At 37.3% G+C, this 15,495-nt stretch overlaps 1 protein-coding gene across 10 annotated transcripts in view; it reads left to right on the forward strand.

The window, feature by feature from the left end:
- The window catches only part of LOC109707071 (kinesin-like protein KIN-6), a 56,019-nt gene continuing 42,500 nt past the window's right edge, over positions 1,977 to 15,495 (forward strand). For 4 of the 10 annotated variants that reach the window (XR_002215400.1, XM_020228138.1, XM_020228140.1 and 1 more), the window contains exons 1-4: positions 1,981 to 2,648; positions 13,860 to 14,074; positions 14,824 to 14,947; positions 15,036 to 15,130. Coding sequence is in view for 6 of the 10 variants with exons in the window: in XM_020228138.1 (XP_020083727.1) it covers positions 2,130 to 2,648; positions 13,860 to 14,074; positions 14,824 to 14,947; positions 15,036 to 15,130 (953 nt within the window). In the remaining 4 variants the exon portion in view is untranslated. Of the gene's footprint in view, positions 2,649 to 13,859; positions 14,075 to 14,823; positions 14,948 to 15,035; positions 15,131 to 15,495 lie in introns of all 10 variants that reach the window. The other 6 variants (XR_002215402.1, XR_002215403.1, XR_002215401.1 and 3 more) reach the window with 3 other exon arrangements.

Genomic DNA, 15,495 nt, shown 5'->3' on the forward strand with positions numbered 1-15,495 from the left:
TTTATTTCGCGCCGGTCGATGCTAAAACCCTTTTAACTCTTTTAGAACTCCTTTTTAACCCTTCCAATATTGTTGGAATGTCAACCGGACTTTGTCCATCCATTTCTCTCGGCACTTTAACCAATTTGGCTAAAGTTTGATAATCGCTATCGAGGTTTCGATACGTTACAATATATGTATGTTATATGTATGTATGAAGTCCGGCTGGGATATTATTGATAGCACAAAGCGTTTGGTGCTACTGAGTTTTCCACCGTTAGATTCAACCATTTGACTATTTTCATCCTTTAGATTATACTATTCAACCAACAACTTACTCAACCCTAGGGGGTCCGCATCATCCTAACCGTACATTCTTTCATCCAAGGGCCAAAAACCTAATATGCACCAATAGCTTGGTGCTATTAGTGGTATTCCAACCTAGTTCTATATGTAATATTTTATATTTAAGCTATTTTGAGCCAAACATGAGTAAGATGATCCCAACTCGCGTTCGATTATTAAGATTTTTGAGTTGAAAATTTATTAAATGAGCGAACAATCTCAAGCTCATTTCAAGCCGAATGCGAGTCAGCTTAGGAAAGCTAGATTTCAAACTATACTTTAGGGGGGCGTCGTACCGGCGTGTTTAATTGCAAGCGGCAACACCGCGTGTAACTTGGGCCGTTACTGGCATGAAATAAAGGGCATGTCTAGTTGGCCGAAAGTAAAGCACTGAAAGTGGCATTTTTGAAAAATGACATTTTATCAGTCGTTTGATTTGTGAAAAAGTGAATATGAAAGTCATTTTACAAAAGTGGTCTGATAAAGTGAATTGCAACTAAATCTCATTTTTTTAAACTTTGACTCAAAAAATTCGAAAGTTACCAAAAGTGAAGTGCTTAGCTAAGAGGTTATATTTAATTTTAACTTTAATCTTTGAATTTATTTTTAAAGTTGAATTCACCTTAAATTTGAAATAAAATCATGATCACATTCTGAATTTGATTTCTAATTCAAATTCAACATAAATTTTTAAATTCAAATTTGTGAGTTTATATTTAAATTTAAATATTTTACTTTTATTTAAATTTAAATTCTAGAATTTAAATTCAATTTCTAGAATTTAAATTTAATTTAAATTCAAATTCTAGAATTTAAATTTAATTTAAATTCAAATTCTAAAATTTAAATTTTAATCAAATTGTTTTTAGCTAAGAACTTCAATTTGAACTTTGAATACAAATTGTTCCAACTATAAATTTAAATTATTGACTGAAATTTGATTTAAAAATTATATTTTTAAGTTGAAATTCAAATTTTTATTTATATTTAATTTTAATAATGAGTTTTAATTTGAACTTTAAATTTAAATTTAAAATTTTACTTTAAATTACGAGTATAAGTCGTTTGTTTATATTTTCACATCTTTAAATATAATTAAAGAATCAAAATTATAAAATTATAGTTTTCATGTTTTACTTTATAGCCAATAAAACAATCGAATTAAAAAGTTAGCTTTTATAAAAGTCACATTTACAAAAAAATAAATTTTTATTTTTTGAGAAAAAGGTAGCACGCTACTCGCTTCATTCATTCAGGATATGAACTTAGTTACATAGGTGAGGCAACAAGGCCTCTAAAGAGATGAAAAGTCGGACAAAGACAAAAATAAAAATAAAAATAAAAATAAAATAATAATAATAATAAAAATAAAAATAAAAAAAAATTATTGTCTCTCTATAGGGTGAAGTTTTCTCCACAAAGACGTCGGCCGTTTAACTTTATGCCCAAAGAGAAAAAAAAAGGAAAAAAAGGTTAAACAACTGACGTCTAAATATGCCCAAAAATATCGAAGTAAAAAAATCAAACGAGTCCTCCCGCAGGGAAAAATATCGAAGTTTCCCCCACAGGGAAAAATAATTTTTTTTTACTTCAACATTTCAGACAAGCAAATATGCCCAAAAAGAAAAAAACAAAGAAAGAGAAAATTGATGCCTCGTTTGATTTTGTATATCGAAGTCCTCCTCCCGCCCATATATGCAAGCTCTCTCAGAAACATCTTCTCAGTCGCAAGGGCACAACCCAACCGTCCCTTAGAGAGAGAGAGAGAGAGAGAGGGAGAGCGAGCGAGCGAGCCCCGAGGAGCGATGACTTCCCCGCGCTCCACCACCACTTGCACCGCTCGCCGAAACCCTCCGCGCCGCGCAAGGGAACCCCCTTCCTCTTCCTCCTCCTCCTCCTCCTCCACCGTCGCCGTCGCCGGCGCCGCCGCCGCCGCCCCCACACAAATCGCACCTTTCCCCCTCGACGACCTCCTCCTCCCCTCCTCCTCCTCCTCCTTCCCCCCTCCCCAACCCTATTCCAATACCTCCGACGCCTCCCTCAACCTCAGGGTATTCCTCCGCGTCCGCCCCCTCGACGCCGCTCCTCGTCCCCGCCGCAACCCTAGCGGCGCCGACTCCAAGCTCTTACGAGGACGGAGCGCGCCGCGCCCCAAAGTGGCCAAAGGGAAGAGCGGCGTTTGCTTAATCGTCAACTCTGCAAGCTCCGTCACGCTCTCGGCCCCGCCGCCGTTGTCGTCGACGTCCGCGCTGCTCGATTCTAAGCGGATCAAGAGCGAGGTTTACAATGGGTTCTCTTTTGTCTTCCCACCGGAGTCTCGCCAGGTAGGATCATCCTTTTCTTAAATTCGATGTAATTGATAGTGGATTTTAGGGTTTCTAAGTGTTACCTTGTATGAAGCAATCGTTATTCTCCAAAATTTAAATTATGAGAGTGATTGATACTCGCCAACCTGCTAGACTTGGGGTAGAGAACTCATGGATGAGCTCTGGTACCTCTGATCATAAGTAGGAAGCAGATGATGAAGAAGGAAAAGAGACGGAAGAAGAGGAATAAGAAAAAGAGAGGAAATGTTTTAATATTCCAAGACAATTCTCAATTACAAGCTTAATTCTATATATCTAGGGTGGATGGCAAAATTGTAATTATTTGGAAAGTAAATAGTGTGCGGACTTCCCTGATAGTTAAGGTAATTAAGGAAATGGACTGCTGAAATTCATTGACTTAAGTGATATCCGACGGCTCTTATTCATGCTAATCCAGCTATTACATTGAGAAAGAGAGGAAATAGAGGAGCGAATGGTCTGGAATGGTGCAGAGTTGAAGTCCTCGTCTTCAGTCAGCAGGGCGAGCTGATCTCAAATTAACGGGTGTATTAGTACCCTCTCCTCCAAACGATCCTTGTCCCCAAGGATCGAAGTGCGGGAAGCGCCTTTGAAGATCAGTGAAGTACTCCCCAGTGGCATACTATTTTGGTTGGTTGCACCAGTGAATTAGCAGTTGTGTTGCCGCCTTTCCACGTCGCTTCACTAGTCGTCGATCTAGCACAGCTACCGGCTCCACCAGTAAGTGTCCTTCTGAGTTGATGAAAGCTGGTATAGTTGGAGAGGAGGGTACAGTTTCGATCTTTCTTTTGAGTTGAGAAACATGGAAGGTAGGGTGTATCTTGGTGGTCTCTGGTAACTGGAGCTTATAGGCCACAAGACCCACTCTAGAGATTACCTCAAATGGGCCAAAATAGCGTGGCGATAGCTTTTGAAAGGCATGCTTGCGCCTGGATAGCTGCTTGTATGGCTGTAGCTTTATGTAGACCCAATCTCCAATCTGAAACACTCGTCTTGTCCTTCCCTTGTTTGCATTTGCCGTATCCGATTTTGAGCCTTAGCTAAATTTTCCTTAATCACTCGCAAAGCAGCTTCTCTTGCGACTAGTGTTCAATACACAACTTCCATTAAAGAGTCTCCTGCTAAGTAAAGGACATGTAGGAGTGGTGATTGACTGTATACAATCTCATATGAAGTTTTCTTTGTTGAGGAATAATATGAAGTATTATACCACCACTTCGCCAAAGGTAACCATTTAGCCCACTCCTTAGGCCTCTCCCCTGCCATGCATCTGAGATAATTCTCAAGACATCGGTTAACAACCTCCGTCTGTCCGTCGGATTGCGGGTGGTAAGCTGTCGAGATGTTAACCTTGACTTGAAGTCTCTTGACCAACTCCTGCTAGAATTGATTGACGAAGATCGTATTTTGTTCACTAACTATGCTTCTAGGCATTCCATGCAACTTATAGATGTTATCGAGGAACAACTGGGCCACCGATGAAGCCGTGTAGGGATAGGATAGAGCTAGGAAATAGGCATACTTCTCAGCTTATCGACTACTACCTTAATGGCTTCCTTACCTTGCGAATTTGGTAAACCTTCTATGAAATCCATAGATATCTCAGTCCATATACCCTCTGGTATTGGCAGGGGCTGCAAGAGACCTCAGAGCTGTTGTCTCATATTTGTTTTGTTGGCACACCGAGCACTCCCTAACAAACTGTTCGGCATCTTGTCGAAGCCCTTTCCAATAGAATTGACCTTTAAGCCTTCTCGTAGTAGCCTCCGCTCTTGAATGACCCCCAATACTGCTAGCATGGAAGTTATGAATCAACTGCAACTTCAATTCTGGATCAGTACCTACTACCTACTTCACTTTTCTTCTGAGCTGATCTTGTACCCATGCGTAGCGGGCCAGGAGTTAATATCTGACTATTTTTATTTTATGATCTTTTTGATTTTGTCATCCATAGTCCAGCTTCGCCTAATTTGATCTAGTAAATTTGTGTGGATGGTTGAGACTACAAGTAGGGTACGTGATCTCGATAAAGCATCAGCAACAACGTTTTCCTGACCTTTCTTATAAATTAATTCATAGTCATACCCCATTAACTTTGAATCCACTTTTGTTGGCTAGGTGTGGATACCCTTTGTCCCATCAAGTACTTTAAGCTTCGGTGATCCGTTTTTATCTTGAAATGCCTTCCGATCAAGCAGGGCCTTCATTTTTGAACTGCAATTACTATTGCCAACATCTCCTGCTCATAAATTGAAAGCTGCCTATTCCTTGGAGACAGCGGTTTGCTCATGAATGCTACAGGTATTCCCTTCTACAAGAGTACAGCCCCAACTACTCCCAACGTATCTGTTTCAATGGTGAAGTCAGTAGTGAAATCTGGCAAAGCAAGTACAAGGGCTGTACTAACTGCCTTCTTGAGCTGCTGGAATGCATAACACTTAAATCCCTCTTTTCCTAGCATCTCGTGTAATGGCTTGCTGATTTTTCTGAAGTCCTTAACAAACTTTCGGTAATATCCAGCCAACCGCAAGAACCCTCTTAATTCCTTTGCCGTAGTAGGGAGGGGCCATTGCTGAATCGCCTCTACTTGCTTCTTGTCCATGGAAACTCCTTCGTGACTGATTACATGAGCAAGATACTCTAGCTGAACAGTAGCAAAAATGCATTTCTTGCATCACACAAACAATGAGTGCTGCCGCAAGACTTTAAAGATAGCTCTTAGATGGTGTAGGTGTTCTTCCACTCTTTTGACCTACACTCTTTTGCTGTAAACCAAAATGCCGTCAAAAAATACTAAAATGAACCTCTTTAGATAAGGTTTAAAAGTGTGGTTCATCAATCCTTGAAAGGCTGAAGGTGCATTAGTGAGCCGGAAGGCCATCACTAAGAACAGGTTTTTTAGTGCAATAGTCTTCTCCTAAAATTTTATTCTAAAAATATACCTGTTAAATTTTTATTTGTAAATATGGTCCTATAAAAGCGGTGAATCATTCACCGCTTTCTTTCTTCTTTTTACTTTTTTCTATATTTCTACGATGGTAAAAGCGGTGAATGGTTCACCGTTTTTTATTCTTTTTCTACTCCTAAAAAAGAGTAATGAATGTGGTGAATCATTCACCGCATTTAGAGGTCTATTTTTATAATTATTTTTTTAAAAAACCTATTTTTACAATTATAAAAATTGATAGGATTATTTATAAAAAAAATTCACTAAGAACTCATAGTGACCCTCGTGTGTCCGGAAGGCAGTTTTGGAGATGTCATCCTCGTGAATTCTGATTTGATGGTAGCCCAATCGCAGATCCAATTTTGAGAACAGTTTAGCTCCACTCAATTCGTCCAACATTTCTCCTACAAGTGGTATTGAAAATTTATCTTTGATAGTACTATCATTCAGACTTATATAATCTATGCATAGTCTCCACGACCTATCTTTTTTTTCTTTACTAACACCACTTGAGAAGAATAGGGGCTGTTGCTGGGCCTAATCACACCTTGCGATAGCATTTCCTGCACTAATTTTTCAATTTTAATTTTCTGATAGGCAGGGTATCTATAAGGCCTTACATTGATCGAGTTGGTACCTCCCTTAAGCGGAATCTTGTGGCCATGCATCCTAACTGGTGGGAGTCGTTGTGGTTCTTCAAATAAATTAGAGTGCTCTTCCAAAAGTAGCTGCAATCGTTGAGAATATGCCTTGTCAAGCCTCGACCACATAGTTCCTGCATTTTTCGAAGTCGCTATTTGATCCCCTTCCTGTTGTATTGTATGAATGAAGCAGAGGTGAATTGCAGACAAAGCTGTGTCGTCCAACACCATCCTTTTGAGTTGCTTCCTTTCTATTACCTTCAAATTGGGCTCTAAAGACCCCCTCAAAACAATCTTTTGGCCCTTAACTTGGAATTCTATTCGTAATTGGCTGAAGTCCCACAAGATTGGTCCCAACTGTTTAAGCCATTGAATCCCTAGCACTGTGTCGCATCCCCTCAACGGAAGTAACAGTAGGTCAGCATTGAATTCTAAACCTTGCATTTTCCTTTTAAAAGCCCTGCAGATAGATGAGCTAATCAACTTATTCTCGTCAGCCACTGTGACTTTTAAAGCTTGTATATTCTCTGCACAACATCTCAATTTGGTAGCGCCCGCAGCATTGAGGAAGTTATGGGTGCTCTTTGAGTCTATGAGAATGTGTTTCCTTCGATTCTTCACTGTTCCAGATAGGCGTATGGTTCTATAGTCTGGCAATTGAGCCTGTCCTACTAGTGCATGCAACGATATTTGAGGTGAGGAGTTCGCAGGCTCAATTTCCACGTCTCCCGTTGCTTCACTTTCTTTATTCGTGTTGGTGCTATCTGTTGATTCTTCCTCTAATGGCTCAACATATATAGTTGTTTCTTTTTACACTGGTGGCCTGGGGTATACTTCTCCTCGCACCAAAAACAAAGCCCCTTTTGTCATGCCCGGGCTCTAACGAAAGTCTATCTGGTGCGTCCACAGACACGCCGTGTACACCAAGCATCCCCTGTGCACACTAGGCATCTACAACGACAAAAGAAGGAATTAGGAGCAAATCCTAAACGTGGTGATCAGAGCAAGCACAGAAGTTTACTACATAAAGAAGTCTAATACAACTACACAACCAAGATATATAATAAGTTGAACTGAAGGTACAACTTGAATGCTAAGAGATCTCAAAACAAAATACAATATCACATCTTTCTAACTAAGCCAAAAGAAAGATGATGATGGGTCTATCTATAGTAACACCGAGGCTCTAGCTTGTCGCTAATCCTTTGCCACGATCCCTAACCTTTTCTGCTCTGGAAGGCTCTGAAATAAAAACAAGCAACCAATGAAGGTGAGAACTATTAAACAATAGTTTTCAGTGGGTAAGCCGCCGAGAGTGGCGAAATACACCACTAGGTCAACAGAGGCAATAACAATATGTAACTGATATATAAAGCATATGGATAATATTTAAAATGAGATAGCTCAACAATAGTTTTGCCTCTACAACAAGGTCTACCAACATGAACGTGGTTTCCTACTGTCATATGTATAAGTATTTATATACACAAGTTTACATGCATGTCCATCTTTATGCTATACGCAATAGTTAAAGGAAAAAATCTTCCATTATCATCACATGGCCACACTACTATACTAATCAACATGTATATAGATTTACTACCACTAGGGTTGCCAATACAAACAATGACTAACATGAATGTTCGACTACCATGAATGCATCAAGCAGTATCACAAGGTAAGTAATGTCACCAGGTAACAACCCACTAGTATGTCCATCTACTATGCATGCATCAACTAGTTGTGATGTACTCTGTCAAGTTTACTAGACTTTTACCCAATCAACGAGAGACTTACACATGGAAGCGTCCTAGCTTGCGCCGTGCCTAATAGTCCCGTAGTAGTCAACATTCCTCCTTAGGAATGGGCCTTTCTCATGGCAATCCATTTCGGCGTCCAATCCCTCACGGGCGAGCATGTTGTTGCAAAGGTTAACTTCAGAGTGCCGGCTTGTAGGGAGCGACCCTCACAAGCTTGTGCGAATGAGCACAAAAGGCAAGCAAGCGTGGTTATATGCGTCATGTCCAAGGCAATCAATCTCAATCATCATGTCTAAAACATGGAATCTCAATCATCGACTCAAGGTCCGGTATTATAACATATATGTCATGTTTCATTTCTCAATCAACTCGGTGGTATGATTCTACCAATATGCAACATGTCTCAATCATGTATAAGTTTACATCTCATATATCCTAACAAGGACGGTTCTATATCTTATGCATGACCATAACGGTTTACAAACGCATATTATTTCCACTATAGTATGAAGAGAACAACTTACTAATGCCATATTCAATGAATACGAGGATGTCCACAAGATCATAGTTCATGTCATGCATATACTTTGCTACACAAGCCTCCACTACATGAAGTATGTAAGTCATCATGCAAGCAATTATCTCTCATTTAACTAAGCAATTATATACCTTTGCCATTTATATAATCAAATGCGTAGGAAACTCTTTCGTCATGTCTAAAACATGGAATTGTATCTAACGACCTAGAGGTCGAGTACAATGTCATAATGTCCACTTTAGTTGTTCATCTAAATTAAGTGCAACATGCTTAGTTTTACATCTTGTCATTAACGTGCAATGTGTCATGTTTTCCTTTATCTATAGCGAGCATAATTTATTGCCATGCTAGAACAAGTCCAATAGTCCCACTAGTCATATAGTGCTCCATATAATGTTACTACTCATCTCTAACATGCATATCTTTATTTGCCTAGAAGAAACTTATTTTCATAATACAATTGCATGTGTCATAATATGCATGTTATTCTCATAGTCCTCTACTACATAGAATATGCAAAATTTCATATATAACATGAATATGTCATGTGTCCAAAAATTCTACAATGTCATAAACAGTATAAATATGCATCTATTAAATCCTATAACAAGATAGGAGACATAGGGGGAGTTCATCCATTTCGGTGAGGTCAAACCCACTGGATAACCTTTGAGAACTTGATCGTTTTTTAAACGAAGTTGTCTTCTAGACTTCTAGCACCATAAGAAAAATTCCCAAGGGGTTACAAGCTTCTAAAAAGCTTACCACGAAATTCACCAAAAATCAAGTAGACATGAGGTGAAAATTACCTTAATTCAAGAAAAACTTGAGCAAAGCCCAAATCAACACAATGGAGCTTCAAATCCAACTACAAGAGTGCTCTACACTTATCAATTCAACTCCAAAAGCTCCAAATCAAGAAATTCCAAAATGAACCTTAGCTTCCTCAAAACTAGGTTTCCTACTAAAAGTTCTTGAAAAACTCACAATTGGAGAGAGCAAAAAGATCACTAACCTCAAACAAGCTCCAAACCAAGCTATAAGGTGCTAGGGTTGAAGTTGATCCTCAAACGAACTCTTCTTTTCAATCCCGAGCTCTCCTCCAAAGTCTGGATGCTTGCATCCAAAGAGGAGAGGAAGAAAAAGAGATCAAACCCAAAGATTAGAGGGTAAGGAGAAGAAATCCAAGAGAGAAGAGAAGGAAAGTCACCTCTTCTCTTTCTCTAGTTTCAGCCAACAAAAAAGGAAGTGAGGAGGTGAGGGGTATGTTATACAAGTTGTAACAATATCCCCAAAGCCCTTCCAAAGTTCAGAAATTGCATTCTGCACGAAGCTGCCTTTGCAACATTGAGTACCGGTACACGAATTGGGGTACCGGTACTCGACAGTTCTGGTACTAGGGACCCAGTTCCGCAAAACCTGAACGTTGGAAATTCTGATTTTCCACTGCGTTCTGGTACCCACTCAATGCAATATCGGTACTCGGCTCAGTATCGGTACACAGAGCCGAGTTCCGCAAAACCCGAGAGCTGTCCAAAACGACACCCTACGGAGTTCCGGTACCTCAAGTCTAGTACCAGTACTCAACACAAATACTGCAGTTCTGCAGAATTTGATCTCCGGAGTCCTTTTTCGCGCTTATTAAGCCTCGAAAATACTCCTAAGCTTTTCAAACTCAGCCAAAACATTCAGGATAGTATAAAGCACTATTCTCACACTAGAATTCCGCAATTGGCAGAAGTTCAGTGCGCTACACCTTTGCCTGCCTCTCATCAAATGCTGCATTAGAAATGTTTCTTGTAGGCTTGGTTGGCGTTGGAGCAGCTTCCAACAATCCTTGATGATTTAAATTCAGAGGTGTTCGAGGTACGGGTGACATGTTTGAATTATTAAAGCCCTTAGGAGTCAACAGTAAGGGGGAATTACTCATCATTGCTCTAGTTCCTCCTTTATAGCCTTTTCCATGTCCGTCCACAGCTAACTCCTGTAACTTGGTTAAACTTAAAACTCTTTGTAGAGTCCTTGGCTGAAACATCCTTATTGGTATTTGGATTTCCTCCTTCAAGCTACTAAGGAAGCAGCTTACGGCATACTCTTCTAAGAGTTCCACCCTATTTAATAAAGAGTCAAATTTGTCCTGATACTCCATGACCGTTTTTGTCTCCTTCACATTCTTTAGTTCTGCCATAGGGCCATCGAACAAATCAGCTCTGAAACGGGTATTGAGGGATACTATAGACTCTTCCTATGTGGGTTGATAGCGAGTCAATCGGGACTTCATATATATTTGATGCCACTTAAGGGCCTTTCCCTCAAGATGGATTCCCACTAACCGCACCTTCGCATCCTCGGAGGTTCCATCAACCTCGAAGAATTATTCACAGAGAGATAGCCACTCTTTCAAATCTTCTCTATCAAACCGTGGGAATTCAATCTTAGTAAATCTTGGAGCAAAGTGAAATCTACTTGAACTATTACCTTCGGACCGGCCAGCTGAAGGTGAAATTTGACCAGCTCCTGGTGAAATCGAGGTATGCAATTCAACGAACATTTGGCTGACTTCCTCCATACCTTTATTTGTCGATCCCTCATCTCTTGAATTGATTGTTCTTGGCGCGTTGCTGACTCTTTGATCATCTATTGTAGCATCTCCTTCATCTACTTTAGCTCTTGAGCCTTTGTCCCCATGAACAAAAATTCCCACAACCAAGGACCGCCGCTCTGATACAATGATACTCGCCAACCTGCTAGACTCGGGGTAGAGAACTCATGGATGAGCTCTGGTACCTTTGATCATAAGTAGGAAGCAGATGATGAAGAAGGGAAAAGAGAAGAAAGAAGAGGAAGAAGAAGAGAGGAAATTGTATTAATATTCCAAGCCAATTCTCAATTACAAGCTTAATTCTGTATATATCTAGGGAGGATGGCAAAATTATAATTATCTAGAAAGTAAATAGTGCGGGGACTTCCTTGACAGTTAAGGTAGTTAAGAAATGGACGGTTGGGATTCATTGACCTAAGTGATATCTGTTGGCTCTTATTTATGCTAATCCAGCTATTGCATTGGGCAGAAGAGGAAACAGAGGAGCGAATGGTCTGGAATGGTGCAGAGTTGTAGTTCTCGTCTTCAGTCAGCAGGGCGAGTTGATCCCAAATTAATGGGTTTATCAATGATTTTTCTAATATTTACAATCAATGCTTCCCTCCTGTCAGGTTTCAAAACTTCTTGATAAGTCTAAAGGTGCCTGACGGTATTCAAACCAAAGACGTCTTGCTCTCATACTATATTAAATTATGTGAAATAACCGTTATTCTCCAAAAGCTTAAGCTATTAGAAAATAGTATTTCTAGTATGTATATTCAACACTAATTGAGAAGAGTCTACTTAATATATTTGCTCATCTGCGTATTCACGTCTCCAAGTTATGCAATTGAACTTATAGAACCTTAAACAGCCTACTATTTGCAATATGCCTACTTAGAAATCATGAGTTCACTTATATTATCTCAAAATTGAACAGTACTAGGGCTATAATATGTGGTTTAAACTGTAAGAACGCTTTATTGGTCAAATAGTTTGTGATCTCTATCACAATGTAAGAATCGTGCATTCTTTGCTCGCTCCTTTATACTTAAATCTGTTGGTTGGGAACACCGACAAAAATTAGTTTCTTCAAAGTAGTAAAATGGCGAAGTGAATGCTATTGTACCAGTAGTTGGGTGGAAACATATAGATAGCGTTTGGTTGGGGAACAAGGGGGGGAATAAGCCCTTGTTCCCCCCTTTGTTCCCAAACGGTATGTTTGGTCTGGAACTAGCTGGTATAAGGCTGGAACTGCTGTTCCACCCGTTTCCTGGAACAAGTTTGTTCCTTGATGAGAACAAGATTAATTAAAATCTAAATTTAATTTTAATGGCAATAAATTATTAATTAATCTAATTAATATATTTAAATTATTATTTATTATTTTAATAATTAAATAATTAAATAATTTATTATTTATAATTAATTATTAATAATTAGATAATTATTATTATTAATTTATTATTTATAATTAATTATTAATAATTAATAATATTTATTAAATTTTTTATTAATAATTATTAATAATTATTATTCTTAATGATAATCGATATTATTATTAATATATTATTTATAATTAATAATTAATAATTAATATTATTATTTATTAATAATTAATTAATAATTATTATTCTTAATAATTAGATAATCGATGTTATTATTAATTTATTATTTATAATTAATTATTAATAATTATTATTATTATTTATTAATAAATATTAATATTAATTATTATTAATAATTAGATAATCAATATTATTAATAATTTATTATTTATAATTAATTAATAAGAATAATTAATAATTATTATTATTTATTAATAATTAATAATAATAATTATTATTATTAATTAGATAATCGTTATTAATAATTTATTATTTATAATTAATTATTATTATTAATTATTATTTATAATTAATTATTAATAATTAATTTTTTATTTATTTTTAAGTAATATTTTTATGTTAATTAATTACATAATATAATTTTAATTTCAAATTATAACGTTTATTCCTCTTGTTCCAATCTAATCATCCAAACACTATTTATCTTATTCCTAGGAACAACCCAATTTTCATCCAAACGCAAAATTAGTCTAGTTCCTGCTTATACTTGAACTTGTACCTATCCCTAGAACTAGCAGTTCTTACTTATACCCAAACCAAACGCAGCCATAGAGATTTGCTTCTCCGTTTTCTAATTGGATTGCAGAAATTATATCTTAACCAAATCACTATGGTGTGCATGACATGATATCAGTTATAGAAACAAATGGAATATTTCTCATTGTACTGCCTCACAACACGTAACACATTTTGCTCGTATTCCCAAATGGCGAGGGCTTTAAGCCTAATCTCTACAATATGACTAGTAAAAAATTACTTGTTCCCATATATTGTCTCAAGATTTTATAATAGATCTCTACAATATGACTAGTAAAAAATTACTTGTTCCCATATATTGTCTCAAGATTTTATAATAGTAGGGCATATGTTGGCACACTTTTTCAGGACTACTCCCTTTGGCCAAATTGGGTTACCATGGCAGCAACTTGTGAGTTTTTAGCGCAATGTGCAAACCATGCATTCTTTTGCTTGTTCCTTTATACTAATCCATGTTGGTTGAGATTTGAGCAGTTTATATGCATGTATGTCTCCCACTTGCATTGCCTTTCCAACACATTTTGTAAGTGTGACGACATATTTATTTTTTTGTTGTAGCCAGAAGTTTTTGATAGGGTAATGGATCCTTTATTGGTGGACTTTATGAGTGGAAAGAGTAGTCTCTTGGTTGCAATGGGACCAACCGGTTCTGGAAAGACACATACAATGTTCGGGTGCCCAAGGGACCCGGGTATGGTGCCGCTTGCGCTAAAAAAGATTTTTAGTTATGCAGTTGGAAATGCAGCTCGAACTACAGATGATAACTTTCCAAGGTACTTGGTATTTACGAAAATGTTGATGCTTGTTATATGATATATTTTTCATGCAAATTTTATGTTAATTTTTTTTTCCTTAATCCATTTCTATTGCTTGTAGAGATTTTCAATTATTTTTTCGTGACAAATGTCAGTGTAAGTGGGAAGCAAGCGGGCAACTGAAGTACTTTAAGAAAAAAATGGGTGTATGATTGCAAGGGTATGGTCTAAAAATTAGTAAGGAAAATGTTATGTGGTATCTACTAGGTTGATTAATGGGTGTAAAATTGCAAGTGCATTTTGTTTAATTAAGTGAGAATCAAAATGGCTGACTCTCTTTCCTTTGTTTTAGTTATACTATATTTCAAATTCAAATGATGCGCAACACGATTGGGGCGGTATACATGGTTGAAATAGTGGTAGCATTGTAATTTTATGATAAACATTAGCCTATTTTTTTTTCCTTGACTGTTGGTGCATGGCCATCAAAATGAGGAAGTTTTGAATATTTGATACTTGTCACGATAAATATCTCTCTCATAAAAACAAGTTTGAAAAAATTATTCTTGGCATTGATTTTGTGATAAAACAAATTCTGGGATTATATTATGTAGTATTTTGAAAGATAAAGCTTACTAGTGAAAGAGTCGACATACATTCAGAAATCTAGGAGAAGATAGGTTGATAGATTGACATATAATAAATCTCTGTAATCTTTCTTGCTGCCTAATTATGATCTTTGGTGTTTTGTTCTGGTAATCCTACAGAACGTATTACATATCAATGTTCGAGATATATTCTGAACGGGGGAAAGGAGAGCGGATTCTTGATTTATGTCCTGATGGAGTGGATCTTTCCATTCATCAGTTGACAATCAAAGGTCTTAGAGAGGTAGCTACCACTAGCTACCTGATATACTATGTGAGTTTTCCAACATAAACCAATGTCATAATGATGTTATCTAGCTTTGTTTTTACAGGTGATGATTTCAACTCTTGCCGAGGCAGAGAGTCTAGTTGCATGTGGCATGCTAAAACGTACTACTGCTGCAACAAATGCAAACAGCCAGTCAAGGCATGTCCTAATCAAAGAACTAAATATCTATCTAGCACAACACCATTGAACTTTGTAACTTTCTTCAAAACAAACAAAATTGGCCAGATTTGAAGTATTTTCAGTATGTTACTTTCGACAACCATCTGATTTTCGCTCTTTTTTTAATGTTGCTTTTATTTTGCACTGCTTCCTCTCATCTAGTTCTTCGCTATCTTTTCTCTTTCATCATCTTGTTACATTTTCTCTATTGCTTTGTTATATGGAAACTGCTTTCAGTGTTTGTGCTGTGGATGTTGTGGCATTTGTTTGATGTTTCTGTAGCTAACAGAAGACTGAAAATTGTAACCATTGTCATGTAGTTTATTCTAACAGTTTTGATTTAC

This window comes from Ananas comosus, linkage group 3 (assembly GCF_001540865.1).
Source record: "Ananas comosus cultivar F153 linkage group 3, ASM154086v1, whole genome shotgun sequence".
Classification (NCBI taxonomy): Eukaryota; Viridiplantae; Streptophyta; class Magnoliopsida; order Poales; family Bromeliaceae; genus Ananas; species Ananas comosus.